Genomic DNA, 26,439 nt, shown 5'->3' on the forward strand with positions numbered 1-26,439 from the left:
GAGCACCCCTGACTCCAGGACACCCAAGTCTGTCTTCACACACAGGACAAGCCGGAGTGGAGGCAGTTTGCAACCCCAGGAGTGGGTGTATAAACACCCTGCTCTCTTGTCCCTTGGGTAGAATCAATTGCTGGGTCAACGGCTCAAGAGATACACCCATTCAAAAGATGAGCAGTCGGCGCGGCTGGGTGGCTCATACCTGTAATCCCAGAACTTTGAGAGGCCGAGGCAGACGGACCACCTGAGGTCAGGAATTCGAGACCAGCCTGACCAACATGGGGAAACCCGTCTCTACTAAAAATACAAAAATTAGCATGGTGGCGGGTGCTTGTAGTCCCAGCTACTCCGGAGGCTGAGGCGGGAGAATCCCTTGAACCTGGGAGGCGGAGGTTGCAGTGAGCCGAGATCGCAACACTGCAATCCAGCCTGGGTGATACAGGGAGCCTCTGTCTCAAATGAAATAAAATTAAAATAATAAAATAAAAAAGAAGAAGATGAGCAGTTCAGGGGCGCTCCCAGTGCCCTGGGAGCCCGACATTCAGGATTCCCAGCTGCTGCTTTTGGGAGCCCTACGACCCAGCCCTACGGGCTTGCCCCTGAGCTCATGACCCACAGCGCCGGGAGCAGCCCTGGCCATTGGCCCTGGAGTGGAAAGAACCGGGGCCCTCACCCCTGGAGTGGGACCATTCTAGGTGCACGCTCACTCTATGCTGTCCCCAGAACCCCCCGCCCCCACGCGGGCTAAGCACTCGCTGCGCTGCTCGCTGCTCGTGCGCGTCCCCTGCAGGGCTCCTCCCGCCTCGCCTCCTCACCCCTCCACCTGGCAGCCCTCCCGGACACCCCACGGGCTCTTGAGTCCTCGTCTCAGGGCTTCTGGAGGGGGCACCCCAAGCCAAGACTAGGCAAGAATGAGGCGAGTTCTGAGCAGCCACAGTCAGTCTGGTCCACGGACGCCACGTGCGTTTTATTTGTGGGTATACACACAAATAAGAAGAAGGAAAGGAGCCCCCCAGGGTGGATTGAGTCCAGCCGCCCACCTCCAAGCCCCCACCGCGGAGGGGGGCGTCACTGTTGGGTCTTCTCTGAAGAGGCCTGGAGGGAGGTAGGGTCCCCACGTGCCCTCGCCGTACCTGGCGAGCGCTCTGGGCCGGTGCCACCGGGTGGTCTCCTACCGGGGCCAGCCGTCGGCCAAGGGCAGCCGGCGCAGGGCAGGCCCGGGCCGCAGAGGCTCTGCCAGGGACCGGGCGAGGAGCAAGGGGTAGGGGAAGGTCTTAGGAAAGTCGCCGGGGCCCCCGGGGGCCGGAGAGAGGCGCTCGGACTTGATGCTGACTGGGGGGGTCGGCGGGGAGGCGCCGCGGGTTGGGGGACCCTCCTCGCCCAGGCTTCGGCCCCCACTGCAGGGGGAAAGAGAGAGGGAGGACGTGAGCTCAGCGAGGAAGGGAAGGAAGCCAAGGGATGGCACAGCGTGGGCAAAGGCTTGGCAGGAGGACCCTGGGAAAGGAGGGGGTGGCGGTCCCTCTTGGGGCCTCAAAATAGCTGCCCATCCGCACCGGAAGTGTGCGCAGTACCAGGGATGGCCACCAGGGGTCATCAGTGGCCGGGGCTTTGGAGGACCGGGACTTGCCGTCGTCAAGGCACTTACCTGGGCTGGGAGGGCACGGCGGGGGGCCCATCACCCCTCGAGGGCTGCCAGGGGGCCAGGGTGGGGGGCTGCAACAAGCCAGGGGGCGGTGGAGGGTCTCCCAGGCCATATTCTGGTGGGCAGGAATTGGGGGCTGAGGCGTGGGCCTCTCCTTAAGCCTCTTGCAAACCTAACCACCCCAGTGACAGTTTTGAGTTCTGGTGGGTGAGAGAGTGTGGAACCCCCAGAGGGCAGGAGTGCGGATGCTTCCCAGGCGGGGCAGGGCAGGTTAGGGGGTGTACCTGGGGGGCCTCCGGGGAGGAAGGGGAAGCTCCCCAGAGGGGGTCCGGGGGTTGCAGTGGAGCAGGGGTTCTGCAGGCCACTGTAGAGGCTTCTCTGTGCGGAGAGAGGGTGAAGGGGAAACTGAGGCCCACACCCAGGTCGCCCTGCCTGCCCTCATCAGCCCTGCCACACCCTCCCCTCACTCACGGAGGTGTTTAGTCCCCCTCGGGGCCCAGCCAGGCCACCAGGCAGGTCTGACCTCCGCCCTTCCGTTGGCAGGTACAGTGGGGGTGGTGTCTTGCTGGTGAGGTGGCTTGGTGAGAAGAGAGGGTGCACCAGGCCTGGGGAAGAGGAGACCCCAGAGAGAGAGGACAGGCAGGCCATGTCAACTAATGAAGTCTGAGGTTTAGAGGTGATGCACGCAGCCCGGCAGTGCCAGAGCCAAGATGCACCCAAACAGCCCCCCAGGACCTCACCCCTGCCCCACTGTCCCATGCTCACCTGGGGGCCCGGCTTTGGGGGCTGCTGGTCGGAAGGGAGATGGGCGGCTCTGGGCGGGCAGTGCTTCCCCAAGCCCATTGGGGTCACAGCCTGGTGGCGGTAAGGCCCCGTACACCACATCTGGGCTGGGCATAGCAGGAGCTGCAGGCTGTGGGTAGAGAAGGGATGGGTCAGAGGACCCCAGGCCAGATGGGGGTGCCAAGTCCAAGGGAGAAAATCCTGATGAGTTCAGGGGCCCAGCTCTACCTTCAGGAAGCCTTTGCTGCACCTCCCACCAGGCTCCCTACCTGCTCCTCCCCCTGCCCTAACCCTACAGGCTGGGGGAGCTTCTGTCTGGCTCTGCCTGTCCTTGACAGGTAGGTCCAGAGCCAAGACCTCTCACTTAGTGTAGAGTTGGCACTGAGGGGGCGGCACAGAGTGTTTGATGAGTCAAAGATGAAATGAAGGAAGGAACTGTTTGCCTGTTGAACTCTTATTCATCCTTCAAAGCCCCAGCTAAAGTGCCCACTTCTCAAAGAAGCCTTTCCTGCCCAACCAGGTGGAGACCTGCCTCCAAACTCTAGGATCCCTGGCTCTAAGCCCCTCTCTCAGTACCAGCCTCAACGACTTGGGCCTAGGAAGTAGGAGGAACACCTCATTCACAGGGCCAGGGAGTCACTTACATATAGCCGGGGTCGGGGCAAGGCTGGATCACCCCCTTCACCTGCCAGCCTCCGAAACTTCTCCCCTGGCTCCTCAGGCCCTTCGTCTGGCTCCAGCTCTGGCCCATCAAGGCCAATGCCCCTCCGCTTCAGCGTCTATGGGGACAGGAGACAACAGGGTAGACCCTTACCCCTACCCCAGCCAGGGAACCCAGTTCTATGGGAGAGGGGACAGACCATCCCCACCCAGCTCCGTGAGTGGGGAGGAATGCAGGCATGGCCTGCTCTAGCCAAACCCCACTGACCAAACCCCAGTGAGTTACCATCTAGCAATTTCCTCCCCTGGGACCGGAGAGCCCAAGGACCTGCCCAGATCAACACAGCAGGAGCTGAGATCCACTCAGGCCTGTTGGCGCTGTCCTAATGCTGCTCCTGACATGACTCCAGGACCTCCATTCTGCCCCCACTTGCAGCCTCATAGCCTGGCATCAAAAGCTGCTTAAGAGGCCGGGTGCGGTGGCTCAAGCCTATAATTCCGGCACTTTGGGAGGCCGAGGCAGGCAGATCACTTGAGGTCAAGAGTTTGAGACCAGCCTGGCCAACATGGTAAGACCTCCATCTCTACTAAAAATATAAAAATTAGCCAGGCATGGTGGCGTATGCCTGTGGTCAGAGCTATTCGGGAGGCTGAGGCAGGAGAATCACTTGAATCCGAGGGGCGGAGGTTGCGGTGAGCTGAGATTGTGCCACTGCACTGCAGAGTGGGTGACAAAGCGAGACTCATTCTCAAAAAAAAAAGAAAAAAGCTGCTTAAGAAATGCCAGCAGCCGGGCGCAGTGGCTCACGCCTGTAATCCCAGCACTTTGGGCGGGTGGATCACGAGGTCAGGAGATCGAGACCATCCTGGCTAACACAGTGAAACCCAGTCTCTACTAAAAATACAAAAAGTTAGCCGGGCGAGGTGGTGGGCGCCTGTAGTCCCAGCTACTCGGGAGGCTGAGGCAGGAGAATGGCGTGAACCCCGGGGGGCGGAGCCTGCAGTGAGCCGAGATCGCGCCACTGCACTCCAGCCTGGGCGACAGTGAGACTCTGTCTCAAAAAAAAAAAAAAAAAAAAAAGAAACGCCAGCAGATTTCCTGAGCTGTCTTCTCCTGGGGCTACAGAACTGCATGCTCCTGGACCCCAACCTCTTTGCCAACTTCTGCCCCACACTTCCAGAACACTGGGGACTCCCAGGCCTAGTCCCAGCCCGCTGCTTTCTGCAGCCCTTAGGCTTTAGCTTCCCATCCCAGTGAAGACTCCTCTGTCTTATTTATTTATTTATTTATTTTATTTATTTTTTTGAGACAGAGTCTTGTTCTGTTGCCCAGGCTGGAGTGCAGTGGCGCGATCTCGGCTCACCGCAACCTCCACCTCCTGGGTTCAAGCAATTCTCCTACTTCAGCCTCCCAAGTAGCTGGGATTAGAGGCATGAGCCATCACGCCCAGCTAATTTTGGTATTTTTAGTAGAGACTGGGTTTTGCCATGTTGGCCAGGCTTGTCTAGAATTGCTGACCTCAAGTGATCCGCCCGCCTTGACCTCCCAAAGTGCTGGGATTGCAGGTGGGAGCCACTGCGCCCTGCCCGATGTGCTTTATTTCTGCTGTCCCTAGAAGGGCTCCCCACTCCCAAATGTTTGGAGGAGTGGAGGGGCCCTTCTAGGGACAGCAGAAATAAAGCACGTCAACCACAAAGCCAGATGAAGATGCTCATCTTTTGTGCAAACCAAGAGTCCCTGGGCTCTGAGAAAGCAGCGTGCACGGGGCCTCGTGGGGCTGGGGAGGAGGACCTGGGGTACCTCGAGGATGTCAGTGTTGGTGCGGCTCTCGTGGGGCTCGCTGTACTCCGTGTACTTCAGCAGCACGCGGTCCATGTCCGTGCTGGCGTACTGGAAGAGGCGGTTGGCGCTGTTGAAGATGATGAGGGCTATCTCACAGTCACAGAGCACGCTCAGCTCATAGGCCTTCTTCATCAGCCCGAACTTCCGCTTGGTGAATGTCACCTGGACCCAGGACCCGCAGCGGCAGGGGAGAGAAGAAGAAGAGATGAATGTGGGGTGGTGTGGGGGAAGTGGCAGGGCCTAACCCTTCCTTGAACATGCCTCAGGATTCTTTCTGGCTGCGCTGGTAATTCTCATGTCACAACCTGGCAAACTCCTACTGGAGCTTCAAAACCCAGCCCAAATGTCTCCTCCCCTTTGAGAAGTATGCCTTGGCTTCCCAGGCAGAGCCCCACATGCTCTCTCTGGGCTTTCCCAGTTCTGGGCCTCCCTCTGTCTGGCTCTCTGAGTTGGGTGTGGCTGTGTCAAGCTCCATCTCCCCTATGGCTGGGGTTCCAGTCATCAGGGAGAATAAATAAATAAATGATGATGAAAATGAGCAGGCCGGGCGCGGTGGCTCAGCCTGAGGTCCCAGCACTTTGGGAGGCCGAGGTAGGAGGATTGATTGAAGTCAGGAGTTCGAGGCAAGCCTGGGCAACATGGTGAGACCCCGACTCTACTAAAACTACAAAAATCAGCCTAGCCGGGCGTGGTGGTGGGCGCCTGTAATCCCAGCTATTCAGAAAGCTGAGGCAGGAGAATCACTTGAACCCAGGAGGCGGAGCTTGCAGTGAGCCAAGATCACTCCACTGCACTCCAGCCGGGCGACAAAGTGAACTCCATCTCAAAAAAAAAAAAAAAAAAAGAAGAAGGACGGAAGGAAGGAAGGAAGGAGGGAAGGAGGGAGGCAAGGAGGGAGGGAAGGAGGGAGGGAAGGAGGGAGGGAAGGAGGGAGGGAGGGGAAACAAGAAACACTGACAGACCGGGCACGGTGGCTCACGCCTGTAATCCCAGCACTTTGGGAGGCCGAGGCGGGCAGATCACGAGGTCAGGAGTTCGAGACTAGCCTGGCCCACATGGTGAAACCCCATCTCTACTAAAAATGCAAAATTAGCTGGGCGTGGTGGTGTGCTCCTGTAATCCCAGCTACTCAGGAGTCTGAGGCAGGAGAACCACCTAAACCTGGTAGGCAGAGGTTGCAGTAAGCTGAGATCGCACCATTGCACTCCAGCCTGGGCAATAGAGTGAGACTTCATCTCAAAAAAAAAAAAAAAAAAGAAAAGAAACACTGACACGGCATCAGGACTCCTCATGCCTCCTCATTTCCCTGCAGTTCAATTGGTCAGGTCAGTCCCTTGCCTAGGCCATGCCCCCTGCTAGGAATGTCTTTCCCAGCCACTGTTCCACCCAGTGAACTCACCTGCCGATTCCTTTGGTCCAGGATACGGGAGATCTGGATTTTTTTCCTCCCCATTGTCCCACGCTGAGTGGAGCGATCTTTGTCTAGGAGGAGAAGAGGGAGAGGAGGACAGAGTGAGTGGGTGGAGAGTGGGGAGGGGTACCCCAGCCTCACGCCTCTCCTCCGCCTGCCCCTGCCAGCCACTGAGGGGAAGATGATGGGGAAAATCAAGGCAGGCTGGGTCACTGTCACAGACCCCACCCCCGGCCAGCCTGAGGATGCAGTAGAGGCTCAATAAACATGTTTAGACCAAATGGGGCATGGTGGCTCACACCTGTGATCCCTAGCACTTTGGGAGGCCAAGGCGGGAGAATCACTTGAGCCCAGGAGTTTGAGGCCAGCCTGGGCAACATGTTGAAACCCCGGCTCTACAAAAAATGCAAAAATTAGCCAGGCATGGTGGCACAGGTCTATAGTCCCAGGTACTCCAGTGGCTGAAGTAGGAGGATCACTTGAGCCGGGGAGGTTGAGGCTGCAGTGAACTATGATCTTGCCACTGCACTCCAGGGTGGGCAACACAGTGAGACCCTGTCTTTAAAAGAAAAAGAAAAGAGAACAATAGAAAAGCCTCCTGCTCTAGCAGGAGGATGCAGGCACACTCTGGAAAGGCCTCCAGCTCGGAGTCCTTGGGCCAGGGTGTGGGCCTGGCATCCACTTGGTGACTTGGAAGAAATCCTGTACCCCACTCAAGGAGATGTGAGATCGCCCTGGTAGGGGTCCCAGAAGGAGGAGACTGCTGGACTATGCTGGGGTCCAGGCCTTCCCCAGAGACCCCTACGCGAGGTTCCTAGGAATAACTGAATCACGTGGCCTGTCCTGCAGCTGCCGCCCTCTGTACAGACGTCCCCTGACACCACAAGGGACGTCCCCGCTCCGCCAACTGTGTGACCACACTCCACCTCCCAGCCTCTACCATGTCACAGGTGACTGAGGCTTCAGGCAAGGGGCCTCTCCAGGGTCACGCGGACCTGCTCTTGGGCCTGGCCTTCCCTCTGACCCTCAGGGCAGCCCTCAGCACAGAAGGCCCTTTCCCCAGGCCTCAGTTTGCTCTTCGGTGAATGGGCTGGTATGAAATGCTGAGCACCCACCACCAGGCTTGGCAACAAGTTATCAAGAAATCCAGATCAGGCCAGGCACGGTGGCTCATGCCTGTAATCCCAGCACTTTGGGAGGCCGAGGCAGGCAGATCACTTGAGATCAGGAGTTCGAGACCAGCCTGGCCAACATGCTAAAACCCCATCTCTATTTTTTTTTTTTTTTTGAGACGAGTTTCACTCTTGTTGCCCAGGCTGGAGTGCAGTGGCGCGATCTCGGCTCACTAAAACCTCCGCCTCCCAGGTTCAAGTGATTCTCCTGCCTCAGCCTCCCGAGTAGCTGGGATTACAGGTGCCCTCCACTATGCCCAGCTAATTTTTGCATTTTTAATAGAGACGAGGTTTCACCATGTTGGTCAGGCTGGTCTCAAACTCCTGACCTCACGATCCACCCATCTTGGCCTCCCAAAGTGTTGGGATTACCACCGCATCTGACCCACCCCGTCTCTGTTAAAAATGCAAAAATTAACCAGGTGTCGTGGCGCACACCTGTAGTCCCAGCCACTTGGGAGCCTGAGGCAGGAGTGCCACTGCAGTCCAGCCTGGGTGATACAGCAAGACTCTGTCTCAAAAAAAAAAAAAAAAAAAAAAGAAAAGAAAAAGAAAAAGAAATCTGGCTGGGCGCGGTGGCTCATGCCTGTAATCCTAGTATTTTGGGAGGCTGAGGTGGGTGGATCACGAGGTCAGGCGTTCGAGACCAGCCTGGCCAACATGGCGAAACCCCGTCTCTACTAAAAATACAAAAATTAGCCAGGCATAGTGGTGGGTGCCTGTAGACCCAGGATGCTGAGGCAGGAGAATCCCTTGAACCTGGGAGGTGGAGGTTGCAGTGAACCGAGATCCCGAGATTTTGACAGCCTAGGCAACAGAGTGAGACTCCGTCTCAAAAAAAGAAAGAAAGAAATCCAGATTGTTCTCTGGGACTGGCCACAGGGGCTTCCCAGACCCCTGCCCTAGAGGTCTGGGCAAGGCCCTCCATTATCCCAGGGCCCAGAAGTGTCAGATACCTCGGCTGGCATATATGGCATGCTGTGTGGCCCCACGCACACCCTCTGCCCTCTCTGGACTGGGTCTCTGAGCCCCCACAACTATGTAGAGCCCAGGCTGTTGGTCCCAGACCCTCAGCTCCGGCTTGACTTGCTAAATTTAACCTCCAGGGCTAATTTTAATCCCCAGCCGGAATCGGGCCTGTTCCCACGACTGGGATATGTTGCCCCCACCCTGATGGGTCCCTGGGGGTGGACGGGGGCCTTGGTCCGGAGGTCCCAGTGCCAAGATGACTCCGGAAATGCCCCTGATGCCCAGGGTCCCATGAGAGCAGCGGCAGGGCTGGGGCTTAGGCCTGAGTCTCTTAAGCCTGGAAGACCTGACTCGAGCCTCTTCTCACTCTGTCTGTCCCCATTTTAGACGTAGACACCACGGCTAGGGCAGAGGTCACGTGATGGGGGAGAACTGGGAAGTCTCTCTCTGCACTGAGACCCTGAGAGCTGAGATAGGAAGTGAGTTCCAGGCAGAAGGAACAGCAGGTGCCAGGGCCCTGAGAAGGGACAAGAAACAGCTATGAGGTTGGAGGGAGGGTGGGGATGAGGCCACAGAGGATGGGCCACTCTAGGCCTCCTTCTTTTGGGTTTCCTTCTTTTAATTTAATTTATTATTACTATCATTATTTTGAGACAGAGTCTCACTCTGTCGCCCAGGCTGGAGTACAGTGGCATGATCTTGGCTCACTGCAACCTCCGCCTCCCGGGTTCAAGTGATTCTCCTGTTTCAGTCTCCCGAGTAGCTGCGATTACGGGCATGCGCCACCACACCCGGCTAATTTTTGTATTTTTAGTAGAGATAGGGTTTCACCATGTTGGCCAGGCTGGTCTCAAACTCCTGGCCTCAAGTGATCTGCCTGCCTTGGCCTCCTAAAGTGCTGAGATTACAGGCGTGAGCCACCACGCCTGGCCATATTTATTTTTTTGAGACAGAGTCTTGCTCTGTTGCCCAGGTTGGAGTGCGGTGGTGCGATCTCAGCTCACTGTAGCCTTGACCTCCCAGGCTCCAGTAATCCTCCCACCTCAGCCTCCTGAATAGCTGGGACTACAGGTGAGTGCCACCACGCCCTGCTAATTTTTGTTTTCTTTTTGTAGAGATGGAGTCTCACTATGTTGTCTAGGTTGGTCTCAAACTCCTGGCTTGAAGTGATCCTCCTGCCTCAACCTCCCAAAGTGCTGGGATTCCAGGTGTGAGCCACTGTACCTGGCCCACTGTGGGCCTTCTGAGCTGGAGGAGGGCAGTGGATTTTGGTCTAAGAGTGATGTGGAGCTATGAGAGCATATTTTATTTTATTTCCTATTGTATTTTATTTTTATTTTTAATATATATATATATTTTTGAGATGGAGTCTTGCTCTGTCACCCAGGCTGAAGTGCAGTGACGTGATCTCAGCTTACTGCAACCTCTATCTACCGGGTTCAAATGATTCTTCTGCCTCAGCCTCCCAAGTAGCTGGGACTACAGGCACGTGCCACCATGCCCAGCTAATTTTTGTAGTTTTAGTAGAGACGGTGCTTCACCATATTGGTCAGGCTGGTCTCAAACTCCTGACCTCGTGATCCACCCGCCTTGGCCTCCCAAAGTGCTGGGATTACAGGCATGAGCCACCACGCCCAGCCTTTTATTTCATTTTTTGAGACAGAGTCTTGCTCTGTCACGTAGGCTGGAGTGCAGTGGCGCAATCTTCACCTCCTGGGTTCAAGCAATTCTCCTGCTTCAGCCTCCCAAGTAGCTGAGATTATAGGTGTGCACCACCACGCCTGGCTAATTTTTATATTTTTAGTAGAGACAGGGTTTTGCCAAGTTGGCCAGGCTGATCTTGAACTCCTGACCTCAAGGGATCTGCTGGCCTCAGCCTCCCAAAGTGCTGGGATTCCAGGCGTGAGCCACTATGAGAAGGTTTTAAGCAGAGAAGGGATGGGGCTTGGTTTATTATTTTAAGACTCAGCTCATGGCTTCCATGGGGAGCAGGTCTGTTGGAGGCTGGGGTGGAGATGATGGGCGGCTGGAGAGAAGGCAAGGGCTGTGTCCGTCTTAACAGAGACTGGGGGTAGGGCCCCCTCTGTGCTAGGCCTGTGCCTTGCACTTTAAGTCACTGTACTCCAGAGTGCTTTAGTCCTCCAGAAGCCAGCAGGCCCTACACCAACTCTGGAGCCAGGCCTGTCAGGTGCAGATGAACTCATGCAGGAGTTTCACTCTCCTGAACCCCAGTGACCTTGGAACCAAAGCCATCCTCCACTCTAGCCCCTGAGGGAATCTACCCAACCAAACACAGCTCTGAGCATGGCCCCCTCCTGCTCACACACTCTCCATGGCTCCCCACTGCCCTTATGAGAAAGTTCTAGCACCTAGCCTGGCATTCAAGTCCTCTTCCCAAATCAGCTCTTGCCTGCTTCTCTCTCTTCGATAAATATCTCTGATTAGAAGGACCCTTTCCCCTTTTTCACCAAGCCAACTCCTATCCAAACGTCAAAACCCAGTTCAAAAAACCCATTTCTCTAGGAAGTCCTCCCTGCCATTCTTCTGGTCTCCCAGAATCACCATCCTCCTCCAGGTCAGATTCCATGGCATTGGGGGTATATATATCCAGATTTGTCTCCTCCAGACTAAAAGCCCCTCTGGATCAGGGCCAGGAATGGACAGTAAGGTTTGGTAGCAGAATAGATCAACAGAGATGTCACTGACCCCCTCCACAACCCTACAGCTTCCCTCAACAACTTCCTCTCAGACTGCCCCAGCTGATACCCTGCCCAGAAATACACGCGCATGCAAATCCAGCCACTCAGCATTGACCTGTCTCGGGCCCAGGTGTGAAGGGCCAGGCAAAGAATGCGGAGGCGGCAGGCCAGAGTGTGTATGTATATTTGTAGTCACATGCAAATCCCTGCCCAGAGCCGCAGACAGACCCTGGTGGCCCATTCTCCAGATGTTGGTGTGATCGGAACTGCTGGGGGAGGTGGCAGCACAGGCTGAATGTGCCAGGCATGAGGGGGGAAGCTGAGGTTTGGGGAGGCCTCTTCCGCACACACATACCCTCCCTGCTTTGTCCAGCCAGAAATCAGAGAGCTGTGGCATCTGTCCAGCGCAGAGGCAGAGAGGTGGACCTATTGACCAAAGAATGGAGCAGAGAAGAAAGAACAGGAGAAGAAACCCAGGAGAGCTTCTTGGGGGGAGGAGGCATGTAGTTGGATGTAGATGCAGAGGCTGGATGGGAGCCTGAGTAGAAGGGGAGGGAGGTGGGAATTTGAAGCTAAGAGTCCAGTACCTTCCTACTCCTTTTGTTGCACCCTCATACTTAGCATTTATTAAGCATCAACCTGTGCAAATCACCGAGCCAAGATGACCTCAGAAGAAGTAGAAAGCTTAAGTAGACCAACAACCATAGAAGATTAGAAAGGTGACTCAGGACCTACCATTAAAAAGGTAATAAAGTGGGCTGGGCACTATGGTTCACACTTGTAATCCCAGCACTTTGGGAGGCCGAGGTGGGAGGATTGCTTGAGCCTAGCAGTTCAAGACCAGCCTAGGCAACATAGCGAGATCCCTATCTCTAAAAAAAAAAATTTTTTTTGTTTAAAGGCAATACAGTTCCAGGTTGCAATGAGCTTTGAGCCACTGCACTCCAGCCAGGGCAACAGAGTGAGACTCTGTCTCTAAAAAAGAATAATAATTTCAAAATTAAAATAATAACTAAAAAACATGTTTAAAGGCAATAGGCCCGGGTGGTTTTACAGCTATTTTCTCAAATCTCACAGAACAGGAAAATGCAGCATTATTTCAATGAACTTAGATATTTGAAATAGACAAGATCTAGCCAAGTCACTTTTTTTGTTTTTGAGATGGGGTCTTCCTCTGTCGCCCAGGCTGGAGTTCAGTGGTGCAATTATAGCTCACTGTAGCCTTGAACTCCTGGGCTCAAGTGATCCTCCAGCCTCAGCATCCCGAGTAGCTGGGATTACAACTATGTGTCACCACACCCAGCAAATTTTTTAAAACTTTTTATAGAGATGGTGATTTGCTATGTTGCCCAGGCTGGTCTCAAACTCCTGGCTACTCCCAGATACTTCCGGCTACTTGAGAGGACGAGGTGGGAGGACTGCTTGAGGCCAGAAATTGGAGACCAGTCTGGGCAACACAGCAAGAACCTGTCTGCAAAAAAAGTAAAAATTAGCTGCACACCATGGCACACACCTGTAGTCCCGGCTATGTGGGAGCCTGAGGCGGGAGGATTCTTTGAGCCCAGGAGTTCAAAGTTACAGTGAGCGATGATCTTGCAAGCTCTTCCACTTCCTGCTCTCGTGCATTGCTGGTGGCAGAAGAAAAAGGGACAAGCACTTGGATAATTCTCTGGCATCTACTAAATCTGAACAGATGCCTACCCTGTGACCCAGCAATTCTGCTCCTCGATGTTCAATATTTGCACAAGAGAAATGGGTCCAAGTTACACCTGAGGACACAGACAAGAATGTTTTCTACAGCTTCGTACATCATTGCCTCAAACTGGAATCAACCTGGAAGCCCTTAATGGGAGAGTTGGTCAACACTTTCTTGTCGATTCTATGATCAGTTATAGCACAGCACAGAAAAAGGGTGCACTCTCGCTGCACACAACCACGTGGATGAATCTCAGAGACCATTGGCCAATTCGACGATCCCAGACTCCACCGAGAGGATGCACTGTGTGATTTTATTTACATGAAGTTTCAGAACAATCAAAACTCACTGATGCAGCTGAGCGCAGGGGCTCAAGCCTGTAATCCCAGCACTTTGGGAGGCCGAGGTGGGCAGATCACTTGAGGTCAGGAGTTTGAGACCAGCCTGGCCAACATGGTGAAACCCCATCTCTACTAAAAATACAAAAATTAGCCAGGCTTGCTGGCATGTGCCTGTAATCCTAGCTACTTGGGAGGCTGAGGCAGGAGAATAGCTTGAACCCAGGAGGCGGAGGTTGCAGTGAGCCAAGATTGTGCCATTGCACTCCAGCCTGGGCAACAGAGCGAGACTCTGTGTCAAAAACAAAAAACAAAAAAACCCTCACTGAGGCTGATGGACATCAGACAGCACTTTGGTCACGCTGGGCAGAAGCTGTGATTAGGCAGTGGCCCAAGGGGGAAGTCCCAGGGGCTGGGGAAGTCCTGTTCCTGGATCCAAGGTTTGGGTACACAGATGTATTCAGTTTGTGCAAATGTGTTGAGCTCAACTCTGGTGGTTTGTGCATTTTTCTTCGTGTGATTTATTTCAAAAGGAAGATTTCTTTTTTTTTTTTTTTTTTTTTTTTGAGGTGGAGTCTCTCTCTGTTACCCAGACTGGAGTGCAGTGGCGTGAAACCTCCACCTCTCGGGTTCAAGCGATTCTCCTGTCTCAGCTTCCCAAGTAGCTGGGATTACAGGCGCCTGCCACTGTGCCCGGCTAATTTTTGCATTTTTACTAGAGATGGGTTTTCACCATGTTGGCCAGGCTGGTCTTAAACTCCTGGCCTCAGGTGATCTGCCCACCTCGGCTTCCCAAAGTGCTGGGATTACAGGCGTGAGCCATGGTAACTGGCCCAAAAGGAAGATTTCTTAAAAAGCTTCCAGCCAGAGCAACATAGTGAGACCCTGCCCCTAAAACAAAAACAAAAACAAAAACAAAAAAACCAACAACTAGGGCCAGGCGCGGTGGCTCACACCTGTAATCCCAGTGCTTTGGGAGGCTGAGATGGGAGGATCACTTGAGCCCAGGAGTTCAAGACCAGCCTGGGCAACATGGCAAAACCCTGTCTGTAGGAAAAAAAAAAAATTAGCTAGGCGTGGTGGCATGCCTGTGATCCCAGCTACTCAGGAGGCTGAGGTGGGAGAATCACTTGAGCCCAGGAGGTGGAGGTTGCAGTGAGCCAAGATCACACCACTATACTCCAGCCTGGGTGACACAGCCAGATGCTGTCTCAGAAAAATAAATTAAAAAAAATAAAAAAATTTAGCCAGGCGTGGTGGTGCACCCCTTAGTCCCAGCTACTCAGGAGTCTGAAGTGGGAGGATCACTTGAGCAGGGGAGGCAGAGGTTGCAGTGAACTGAGATCCTGTTACTGCACTCCAGCCCGGGCAACATTATAAGACTGACTCAAAAAAAATTTTTTTTTCTTTTTTTTGAGACAGAGTTTTGCTCTTGTCGCCCAGGCTGGAGTGCAATGGCGCAATCTCAGCTCACTGAAACCTCCTCCTCCCCAGTTCAAGCGATTCTCCTGCCTCAGCCTCCTGAGTAGCTGGGATTACAGGCACACACCACTACACCCGGCTAATTTCTGTATTTTTAGTAGAGAAGGGGTTTCACCATGTTGGCCAGGCTGGTCTCGACCTCCTAACCTCAGGTGACCCACCAGTCTCGGCCTCCCAAAGTGCTGGGATTACAGGCGTGAGCCACGGTGCGTGATCTAAAAAAAAAAAAAAAAAAAAAATTTAAATCTAGCCGGGCATGGTGGTGCCTGCCTGTAGTCCCAGCTACTTGGGAGGCTGAGGCGGGAGGATCACTTGAGCCCAGGAGGTGGAGGCTGCAGTGAGCTATGAGTGGGCCACTGCACTCCAGCCTGGGTGACAAAGACCCTGTCTCTAAAAATAAAAAAGCTCCCTGCTGCTTATGGCTGCTGTGGGGAGCAGTGTCTGTTCAGGCTAGAGTGAGGTGACAGGAAGAGGCTGGGCCAGTAGGAAATACAGAGCTTGAATGGAGACAGGGGTGGCACCTGGGCAGAAGTGGTGACCAAAGGGTGCAGGATGTGCTGGTGACCTGGGATAGAAGAGGAGCCTGGTGATCCCAGGCCTGAGTGATGTGGGGGTGAGGGGGAACTGGGAGGACACAAGAAGAGTTCAGGAGTGCGGAAGCATCAGAAACTCTCTGGCAGTATCTGTGGTCACTAAGTCAATCAACAAACATTACCCTGAAGTCCTTCAAGCCATAGATTATCATCTCCCCAGCCTGGCGAGGCCCCTTAGCCCCCCAATAATGGAGATGGGGTGCTGGAGGGAATCCCACCCTTCCACTGACCCTTCCCCTCTGGCCTCTCTGCGTGGTAGGACTCGGTTTTCTCACCTGTTAATTGGGAGTGAGAATCCTCCCACCAGATGGGGAGAGGGTAGGGAGCAGGGGTCTACTGAACCCTTTTTTTTTTTTTTTTGAGACAGAGTCTCGCTCTGTTGCCCAGGCTGGAGTGCAGTGGCGTGATCTCGGCTCCCTGCAACCACTGCTTCCCGGGTTTAAGCGATTGTCCTGCCTCAGACTCCCGAGTAGCTGGGATTACAGGTGCACATCACCACACCCAGCTAATTTTTTATATTTTTGGTAGAGGTGGGGTTTCAGCATGTTGGCCAGTCTGGTCTCGAACTCCTGACCTCAAGTGATCTGCCCACCTTGGCCTCCCAAAGTGCTGGGATTACAGGTGTGAGCCACCGCAACGGGGGCCTCTATTGAACTTTTCTTCTCGCTTCTGGGAAACCAAAAGGAAGAAGGTCCGGGTCTTGGAACTGGGGGCGCTGAGTCAGTGCAGCATCCTGCAAGACCACCTTGAAATATTGTCATCAGTCACCTGCTTCCTCTCCCGTAAAATGGGTCACAGGATCCTAACCTCACAGGCTTTGCAGCATGGGTTTAAGGGAAAAGATTAGGAACAAGTCAAGTTCCCTTTCTTGGCACCCCTGCGGGACTTTACTGAGGGGATGAGCTGCAGAGTCACTTCGCCAGACCCCTGAGCCTGCAGGGAGGCCACGGCTTGGCGGAGGAACCCAGGCCGGGAAAGGAGAAGTGAGAGGCAGGTGGGTTGGGGGGGGTGGGGGTGAGGGCCCGCGGGAGGCGGTGAAGCGGGGAGGGGGCGCTGCTCTCGGGCCCTGCAGCGAATCAGGCCTGCTGCCCTGCCTCACGCAACCCAGGCTGTGGTTTCATCACCTGCTCCCCAAGTACCTCATTATGGGCGACAGGAAGAGCCCCTTGGAAAGCCAAGACCCCCCCTCCCCTCTCCTGGGGGCTCCAGCGGCTCCGACCCCAGCTGCAGGCGACCCTCCCTCCCCAGCCAGAGCCCTGGGCCTGCCTCCTCCTCTGGGGGCCTAGGGAGGTAGTACCCAGGTTGGGGGGCATGTAGGTGACCTGGCGGCCTGGCTCAGTTCACAGCGGTCCCTGGAGCCCTGCACCTGCCCTCAGGGACTCAGGGGAGAGGGTGGGCTCGGGCAGTGACTGCCCCGTTGCTGAGCTTCTCTGGAACTCAGTTTCCTCCCCCGGAAAGTTGGGGGGCAGCAGGGGCCACCTGGCTGAACTGAGGGAAGGGGCTTCACAGTAAGGTGTTTTACAGATGCGGAGAGCGTTTGTGGTCGATGGGCCCTGATGCCTCTCAGAAGGCCTTGGGGTCACCTCTCCATCCTGGGGGAACCCAGCTCAGATTGTGGGCCCCAAAAAGTCCCTGGTGGAGTGCTGGGGGACAGGGGCGGATGGGGTTGGGGGTCACTCCATCCTTGTATGGGCATAATGGAAGGTAGAAATATTCCCCACACACAGAGACCCCCAAACAGAGCCGCGGAAAACCCACAGATGCCCGAAACAACAAATCCCCCAAATACACAAGGATTCCTCCTGCGAAAGTCCCCAAAATACATGCAGTTCACGATACGCCAAACCCCCCAACCCACACAGCTCTCCAAACACACATATCCCCAAAACACGTCCTGTTCCCTCTGCATAGACAGACCCTGAAAACACTCAGACACACCCAGATGCCCCAACACACGCCAATCCCCCAAACGCACAGACACATACAGATCTCCCTAAACACATGGATGTCCCCCAAATACACACAGACCCCTTTCCCCTGAACAACGTGGACACCCCTGCCAGATGTAGGCAGACTCTTCCAAACATATACAGACTCCCCCCAATCCATGCTGGTCCCCCATTACACAGGTAGGGCCCCCCATCCCTGCAGTGATACCACCCACATTCTGGCTTTCTTCTTTTTTGTTTTTGTTTTTTGTGAGACAGTCTCACTTTGTCACCCAGGCTGGAGTGCGGTGGCGTGTTCGCTGCTCCCTGCAACCTCTGCCTCCCGGGTTCAAGCAATCCTGCCTCAGCCTCCCCAGTAGCTGGGATTACAGCCATGCACTACCACACACAGCTAATTTTTGTATTTTTAGTACAGACGGAGTTTCACCATGTTGGCCAGGCTGGTCTTGAACTCCTGGCCTCATGTGATCTGCCTACTTCAGCCTTCCAAAGTGCTGGGATTACAGACCACCATACCTGGCTGGGTTTCCTCTTTTTAATTATTATTATTATTATTTTTTGAGATGGGGTCTCGCTCTGTTGCCCAAGCTGGAGTGCAGTGGTGCCATCATAGCTCACTGCAGCCTCCAATTCCTGGGCTTAAGCATTCCTCCCACCTCAGATTTCCCAGTAGCTGGGGCTACAAGCGCACACCTAATTTTTAACCAGACTATGCCAGGCTAATTTTTTTTATTTTTGTAGAGAAGGCGTTTAATTTTATCACACTGGCTGGTCTTGAACTTCCGGCCTCAAGCTATCCTCCTGCCTCAGCCTCCCTAAGTGCTGGGATTACAGGTGTGAGCCACCACACAGGCCTGGCTTCCTTCCCAAGGCAGGGTGGTCTCCACCCACTAGGGGTGAAATGCAGGCTGGGGGCATCTGAGGCTACATTTGAATGGGTAGTGTTTGAATCCAGGAATCTTAGAATGTTCCAACTGGAGAAGGCCCCATGGGGGTCCTTTTTCCATAGGTCCCTCTGGCACCCATGGGGAAAGTGAGGCCCAGTGGGGAGCCCTCAGACCCTCCTTCCCACCTCTCCCCGGGCCTGCTCCTGGGAGGGACAGCTCCTGTTCGAGGGGCAGGAGTCCAGGGTGTGTGGGACCCTCTGTGGGACGCCCCCTCTGCTTCGCTCCAGGATCCCATTTTGGCCATGCACAGAGAGGCCAGGGCCGGGGCTGTGGGCCAGTCAGTCCAGGATTCAAATCCTAAACCCACCACTTGCCCACTGCGTGATGCTTTCTGAGCCTCGGTTTCCTGTGTTTGCAGGGGCCCTGCAAACTCCCCATGTACCCACCCACCTCTCCCCTCACTTGAAAAGGTGTCATCTACCAGCAGACTCCCAGCCCACCTTCTGCCCCTTTGGAGGCATCTGCAACACCAGCCCCAAACGGATTCCCTACTTGCCCATCACTCTCCCTTTGCCCGGACTGTGTCCAACCCCGGGACACCCTTCTAGGTTTGCCCAAGTCCAGAAGTGTCTCCATGTCCTCTAAAGACCTGCAGAAAACCCTCTTTCTGGAGGCACCAATCTTTTTTAATGTTTATTTTAATTTTTTCAGGCAGGGTCTCATTCTGTCACGCGGGCTGGAGTGCAGTAGTGTGGTCTCAACTCACTGCAGCCTGGCCCTCCCGGACTCAAGCGATCATCCCACCTCAGCCTCTGGAGTAGCTAGGAGTAGCACAACACCACACCTAGCTAATTTTTGTATTTTTTGTAGAGCTGGGGTCTCCCTATGTTGCCCAGGCTGGTCTCAAATTCCTGGTCTCAAGTGATCCTGCTGCCTCGGTCTTCCACAGTGCTGAGATTACAGGTGTAAGCCACCATGCCCGGCCGAATTCAACTCTTTCTGCAGCACCCAGCCCTATCAGATTTTTTGGTGTGTATTTGTTTATTGCTTTCTTTAATGAGCATCTCGCCCTGCTGGCTCCCCAGCGCCTGGTACATAGAAGGCTGTCAATCACCCTTCCTTGAATCAACGAGCAAACAACTGCTTCACAAACAGAAGAAACACTGGCAACTTGCTCAGTTTTCTGTTTTTCTTTTTTCTTTTTTTGAGGTGGGGTCTTGGTCTGTCACCTAGACTGGAGTGTAATGGCACAATCTGGGCTTACTGCAACCTCCGCCTCCCAGGTTCAAGCCAATCTCTTGCCTCAGCCTCCCAAGTAGCTGGGGCTGCAGGCGCCTGCCCCTCCACATGGCTAATTTTTTTATTTTTTGACATCTTATTTTTTGTAGAGACAGGGTCTAACTAGGTTGCCCAGGCTGGTCTTGAACTCCTGAGCTCAAGCAATCCGCCTGCCTTGGCCTCCCAAAGTTCTGGGATTATAGAGGTGAGCCACCACACCCAGCCCTACTTGTTTTTTTCTTGAGATGGGTTTCGCTCTTGTTGCCCAGGCTGAAGTGCAGTGGTGCAATCTCAGCTCACCGCAACGTCTGCCTCCCGGGTTGAAGCAATTCTCCTGCCTCAGCCTCCCTAGTAGCTGGGATCACAGGCACGCCCCCACCATGCCCAGCTAATTTTGTATTTTTAGTAGAGACAGGGTTTCTCCATGTTGGTCAGAATGGTCTCGAACTCCTGACCTCAGGTGATCCACCCACCTCGGCCTCCCAAAGTGCTGGGATTACAGGCGTGAGCCCGGCCCTACTTGTTCACTTCTCATTGAAACACCTCATGGTCCACACAACAAATTTAAGGCCCCATTTGGCCCACAGGCTGCCAGTTTGTGGCCCCTCCTCTAAACAACCTTCACAGCAAAACAGCCAATTGGACAGTGCTGATGCTCCTTTCAGGCCAAGGAACTGGCCCTCTGAAGGTCCCGCTGCCCAGCTTGGGAGAAAACCACGTCCAGGTGACCATCCATGGCAAACCTGACCTGGCACAGGCACCCTCACCTGCCAAGAAGGCCTGTTCCAGGCCGGGTGCAGTGGCCCACGCCTGTAATCCCACTACTTTGGGAGGCCGAGGTGGGCAGATCACTTGAGGTCAGGAGTTTGAGACCAGGCTGGCCAACATAGTGAAACCCCATCTCTACTGAAAATACAAAAATTAGCCGGGCATGATGGTGGGTGCCTGTAATCCCAGCTACTCAGGAGGCTGAGGCAGGAGAATCACTTGAACCCAGGAGTCAGAGGTCACCCAGCCCATGGAGCCAAGAGAGACCCCACAGTCTGAATTTGACGCTGCTGTCCCGTGCAGGCTAGAGTCCAAGGCCCTCTCAGGCCCCTAAGCCACAGTAGTGGCTGCAGGGACAGCCCAAGGTTTTCCTCTCTTTGTTCCAGAGAAAGCTCTCCCTGTGGGGCCTCAGAAATTTATCCCCAGATGTCCCAGCCTCCCTGGTTGGGAAATTAGCACATCTGTCAGCGCTGGGCAGAAGAGACTCTGCCCACAGCCCGGCAGCCCCAAGATGCAGCCAGCAGGGACCCTGAGATGGGGCTTTAGGACATTGTCAGTCCCCAATATCTTCCCGCAGAAATGTCTGGGAGCCCATCAGGTGCCGGGGATGTAGGAGCAGGGGGTGGGCAGAGCAAGGCCTCCCCCATTACCCAGTCTGATGGGGGAGGCAACAGCGGCCACATAACTGTATCTGGGAAGGAGGCCTTCAAGGAAGAAATTCAATAGGGGTAGGCAGTGGAGGGTGGCAGGGAGAGAGCTGCTTTGGACAGAGGATCCAGGAGGGCTTCTCTGAAGAGGAGTGGTCTCGAGGAGGACAGGACACCAGCCACAGGGTGGTGACGTGTAGGGGTGCCACACCTGCAGTCCCAGCTACTCAGGAGGCTGAGGTATGAGAATTGCTTGAACCCGGGAGGTGGAGATTGCAGTGAGCTGAGATCGCACTACTGCACTCCAGCCTGGGTGACAGAGCAAGACCCTGTCTTTGAGGTGTCTCAGGGAGGTGGGAGCCAGGTGGACACAATGGCAGGTGCAAAGGCCCTGAGGTGGGATTGTGCTAAACAGGTGGCTTCCAGGAGCAGGCAAACCCCACGCGTCTGGGGTGGAGCGAGCAAGGGGTGGCCGGAGACACAGAAGGTCAGAGAGGCATTGGGGGACAGACAGAGGGTGGACCGTAGAGTGACAGGGAGCCATGGAAGGTGTGTGAGGAGGGGAGGACTGTGGTCTGATTCGGAATTTTCAGAAGACCCTGTGGCCTTTTGGAGCAGGAAGCCAGGCCAGCATCCAGCTAGGGATGGTAGGGCTTGGACCAGGCACAGGTCGTAGGTGGGAACAGTGGGCAAGGCAGGCCCATGCCCAGAGCAGCCATGACTCTTACTACAATCCACCTCCATTTCTCCCTTCCTCAGGCCCCACCTTGACCTTGGGTGAACCTGGGCTTGGAGGGAAACAGCGCCTGGCAGACGGTGGAAAGGGCCTGGATGGGCTCACAAACACCTCCGCTTGGTCACAGCCCAGATGTGACCTTCTGTTATTGAGCCCTTACTGTCTGCCCGGGCCCACACCCCACCTCATTTACATATAAGACCTGCCTGACCCCCAGACACCCCAGGGAAGCAGCGATAGTTGCCCTGTTTTACACAGGAGTGGGCAGGCTTCTTCCAGGGCCACATGGTGAGACCTCCAGATCCCCACCCAATCCTGGGCTTGTACCCGAGGGCCATCACGTGGCACCTTAATCTCACCACCACAGGCTGGGAAGTGGGCCTGGGCTTGTCCAGCCCAGAATCACCGTCACAGGGTCCAAGAAACTCAATCCTGGGCCGCAGGGTATCAGGGTAACCACACAAGCCCCCAAGATACAGCCCCAGAGAGGCCCTTTGGGGGCTGAGAAATGGGATTTAACTTCCTTGCACACCCCATAGGGATTCACAGGCCAGGGCCGTGGCAAGTTCCTTGACCCCAAAAGGGATCCCAGACACATTCTAAGTCATCTCAGAAAAATGGCATCTGGCTGGGCTCATGCCTGTAATCCCAGCACTTTGGGAGGCTGAGGCAGGAGGACCATTTGAGCCCAGGAGTTCAAGACCAGCCTGAGCAACATAGGGAGACCCCCATCTCTACTTAAAAAAAAAAAAAAAGAAAAGCCAGACATGGTAGCACTCCTCTACAATCCCAGCTACTCGAGAGACTGAGGTGACAGGATCGCTTGAACCCAGGAGTTCAAGGTCACAGGGAGCCGTGATTGCAACACTCAAGGAAAAAAAGACAGAAAGACATCTGTCTCTAGACCACTCTGTGCCTCGAATCTGCCAGAAGGGCAGGGCGTGGTGGCTCATGCCTCTAATCCTAGCACTTTGGAAGGCTGAGGTGGGCTGATTGCTTGAGCCCAGGAGTTCAAGACCCGTCTGGGCAACATAGGGAGACCTTGTCTTTATAAATAAATAAATAAATAAATAAATAAATAAATAAATAAATAAATAAGTGGGCCAGGTGCAGCGGCTCATGCCTATAATCCCAGAACTTTGGGAGGCCAAGGTGGGCTGATTGCTTGAGCCCAGGGGTTCGAGACCAGCCTGGGCAACATGACAAGACGCCATCTTTATAAATTTTTTTTTTTAATTAGCTGGTCACAGGTCAGCCACGGTGCCTCACGCCTGTAATCCAAGCACTTTGGGAGGCCAAGGCAGGTGGATCACCTGTGATCAGGAGTTTGAGACCAGCTTGGCCAACATGGTGAAACCCTGTCTCTACTAAAAATACAAACATTAGCCGGGAATGGTGGCACGCACCTGTAATTCCAGCTACTCAGGAGGCTGAGGCAGAAGAATCACTTGAACCTGGGAGGTGGAGGTTGCAGTGAGCCGAGATTGTGCCATTGCACTCCAGCCTGGGCATCAGAGTGAGACTCTGTCTCAAAAAAAAAAAAAAATTTAGCTGGGTGTGCTGGTGTGAGCACGTATTCCTAGCTCCTCAGGAGGCTGAGGCGGGAGGATCACTTGAGCCCAGGAGGTGGAGGTTGCAGGGAGCTGAGATCAAACCACTTTACTCTAGCCTGGGCAATAGAGCAAGATGCTGTCTCAAAAACAAAAAAAAATAAAGAAAGAAAAAACAAAACCTCTTCTAGAAGGCCAAACACCCAACATGTCTACACTCATTGCATCCAAGCTGGGGTGAGCAAATGTTTTAAATTCCCCTTCTCTTCTTAATTTGCATTTTCCAGATGTCCACCTGGTTGGGTCATAGTTTAACCAAATAAATCATTCGTTGGGATGGGAAAGCCAAGAGTGGGTTCAACTTGCTCGGCTCACAGGAGCGGCCACAAAGTTCAGAGAGGGGCAGCCACCTGTTGGGGGGTCACACAGAGAGGACGGAGAGGAAGCTGGGCCCTGTGCCCCCGGCCTCTGTTCTCTTGGGGGACTGAGGCATGGCCTTGAGCTCCATCCTTTTTTGAGGGGCCTAGTGTTACTACCTGGCCTCAGCTTTCCCTCCTGCAAACCAGCTTCCTGCTCTCTATGATGACAACCCAAAATCCTAACTGTCCTGAAATTCTGTTTGCTGGAGGCCAAGCTTCCCCCTTTACTGCACAACAGGAAGGGGACATGAGGGAACAAGGCTGCCTTTTTAGAAAGCCCCTTTCACCTCTGGAAATCAGTCCTCACACACTGGTCCTCCGAAGTCGAAATACTTTTTTGTATCCAGTTTCCTTCACTCCAAGAGTCTGAGAGTTCTTATCCCGAATGCCCAAGGTCCAGGGGCCCTGCCCTTCCCCAGGGATGATTCTTGGCCGGACTAGCCTGAGGCCTTGATTATTTTTTATTTTTTATTTTTTTGAGACGGAGTTTCACTCTTGTTGCCCAGGCTAGAGTGCAATGGCACGATCTTGGCTCACCACAACCTCCGCCTCCCGGGTTCAAGCGATTCTCCTGCCTCAGCCTCCTGAGTAGCTGGGACTACAGGCACCCGCCACCACGCCCGGCTAATTTTTTTTTGTATTTTTAGTAGAGACGGAGTTTCACCGTGTTAGCCAGGATGGTCTTGATCTCCTGATCTCGTGATCTGCCCGCCTCAGCCTCCCAAAGTGCTTGGATTACAGGTGTGAGCCACCGCGCCTGGCCATTTTTTTGTTTCTTTTCTTTCTTTCTTTTTTCTTTTAGAGACAGGATCTTGCTCTGTCACCCAGGCTGGAGTGCAGTAGCTCAGTCATAGCTCACTGCAGACTCGAACTCCTCGGCTCAAGTGATCCTCCTGCCTCAGCCTCCCAAGTAGCTGGGACTATACACATAAGCCACCACACCTGCCTAATTTAAAAAAATTTCTTTTTGGCTGGATGCGGTGGCTTACTCTTGCAATCCTAGCACTTTGGGAGGCTGAGGCGGGCAGATCACATGAGACCAGCCTGGCAAACATGGTGAAATACCATCTCTACAAAAAATGCAAAAATTAGCTGGTCATGGTGGCATACGCTTGTAGTCCCAGCTGAGGCCGAGGTTGCAGTGAGCCAAGATTGAGCCACTGCGCTCCAGCCTGGGTGACAGAGTGAGACTCTGTCTCAAAAAAAAATTTTTTTAAAGCTGGGCGCAGGGGCTCACGCCTGTAATCCCAGCACTTTGGGAGGTTGAGGCAGGTGAATCATTTAAGGTCTGGAGTTCAAGACCAGCCTGGCCAACATGGTGAAAGCCCATCTCTACTAAAAATACAAAAACTAGCCAGGCGGTAGTGGCACGTGCCTGTAATCCCAGCTACTTGGAAGGCTGAGGGAGGAGAATTGTTTGAGCCTGGGAGCTGGAGGTTGCAGTGAACCAAGATCACCACTGTACTCCAGCCTGGGCGACAGGATGAGACCCTGTCTCAAAAAAAAAAAAAAAAAAAATGGGGGTCTCACTATGTTGCCCAGGCTGGTCTCAAACTACTGGGCTCAAGTGATGCTCCCGCCTCAGCCTCCCAAAGCGCTGGGATTACAGGCATGAGCCCCCGCACCCGGCCAGCTATTTCTGACTAATTGGGTCTGCGACTAGGGGTTAGGGTGGCCAAGGACCCAAGTCACCCATATCTGCAGCCCTGGACCCCAAAAGAGACAGGGAGGGAGGACTGTGACCGTGAAAGTAATGCTGCCACCACCTTGTCATGTGCTAACAACCACACGGGGATGCGACTCTTGTTCCTGTACCCATTGAGGCAGAGGGAGGAGAGTTGGCCCAGGCAGCTGTTGCTCCCCCATTCCAAGGTTTTGTGCCTACCATCCTGCTGTGACAAACGAGTGTACACCCACAGCAAGAAGGCATAGGGCTATGTACAGGGGATGCACTAATGCTAAAGGAGTGCACACCAGGAGAGAGGGACATCGCATGCCACATCATAGAGCTCACAGACACATAATAGGGCCTCACAGCACCATGATTTTGGACATGCAGCTAACTCGCCAACTCCCCAACTCACACCAAACCTCAGACGCAGAGCCCTTGGACACACAACTTCCAGAGCCACACCCTTCAGACACACACCCCTTGGAGACACAACCCCCTCCTACCACAACCTCCGGGACTCACCACCCCATGACACACACCCCTTTAGACACACACCCCACCCTGGGACGCCCAGCAGTACACCCAGACCTCCAAAACCCACGCAGCCCGCAGAAGCAGTTCGGAGGACACCACAGGAGTCTCAACCCGGTATGACACGCACCTGCTCGGCCTGGGCCCTGGGACGCTGGGCGCACGGACCCGCGGCGGCTGCACGAAGATCAGGGGCCCGCGGCCGCAGGTGCCTTGGGAGCGGGCGGCCCTGCCCCCGGGAGCTGATTGGGCGAGACGGGCTTATTTGCATAGAGGGCGTCACCCTGGAGACGGCGATGGGCGGGCACTTGGGCGTGGCCCCGCCCCGGGAGTTCATGGGCCTGGGATTCAGACGCGAAAGGATGCTGGGGCGCCATGGGCTGGGGCGCGGATAAGGAAGAAGTAGAACAGAGGGAGGGGGCTGGATCAGACTGGCCAGGCTTTCCCCGCCTTCACTGGGCGCCCTTGACCTTACTGCCGACCCCTGACCCTACTGTGACCCTAACCCTAATTCTAAACCTGTTCCTAACTCGGCCCAACTTGCCTGGATTAATTCCATCCTGAGTGAAATAGAACTCCGATCCCGGACCCCGTCGGCCCGAGGAACCAAGCTCTTCTCGCAGGCAACGCTGACCCTCGCGCTCGCTAGAATGGAAAGACTGCAAGACGGGGCTATGGGGTGGCCTATGTGGCCTCACTCAACTGTGCCTCCTGAGG

At 54.5% G+C, this 26,439-nt stretch overlaps 1 protein-coding gene across 6 annotated transcripts; it reads right to left on the reverse strand.

Moving 5' to 3' along the window:
* Window positions 1-938: 938 nt before the first annotated feature.
* Window positions 939-25,992, reverse strand: MEF2B (myocyte enhancer factor 2B). 6 transcript variants are annotated; one of them, XM_055237411.2, is made up of 10 exons: window positions 25,853-25,969; window positions 12,690-12,804; window positions 6,325-6,407; window positions 4,884-5,087; window positions 3,067-3,201; window positions 2,405-2,552; window positions 2,111-2,244; window positions 1,924-2,017; window positions 1,643-1,754; window positions 939-1,394 (listed from the first exon to the last, which is right to left on the reverse strand). In XM_055237411.2, exons 3-10 carry the CDS (start codon window positions 6,376-6,378, stop codon window positions 1,169-1,171), a joined length of 1,107 nt encoding a protein of 368 aa, XP_055093386.1. In that variant the 5' UTR covers window positions 6,379-6,407; window positions 12,690-12,804; window positions 25,853-25,969; the 3' UTR covers window positions 939-1,168. The 6 variants fall into 6 exon arrangements, with proteins under 6 accessions (XP_055093386.1, XP_055093387.1, XP_055093384.1 ...); XM_055237412.2 differs by lacking the exon at window positions 12,690-12,804 and adding an exon at window positions 22,957-23,074 and having other exon boundaries at window positions 25,853-25,911; XM_055237409.2 differs by lacking the exon at window positions 12,690-12,804 and having other exon boundaries at window positions 25,853-25,992.
* Between the last annotated feature and the right edge of the window lie 447 nt (window positions 25,993-26,439).

This window comes from Symphalangus syndactylus, chromosome 13, assembly GCF_028878055.3.
Source record: "Symphalangus syndactylus isolate Jambi chromosome 13, NHGRI_mSymSyn1-v2.1_pri, whole genome shotgun sequence".
Classification (NCBI taxonomy): domain Eukaryota; kingdom Metazoa; phylum Chordata; class Mammalia; order Primates; family Hylobatidae; genus Symphalangus; species Symphalangus syndactylus.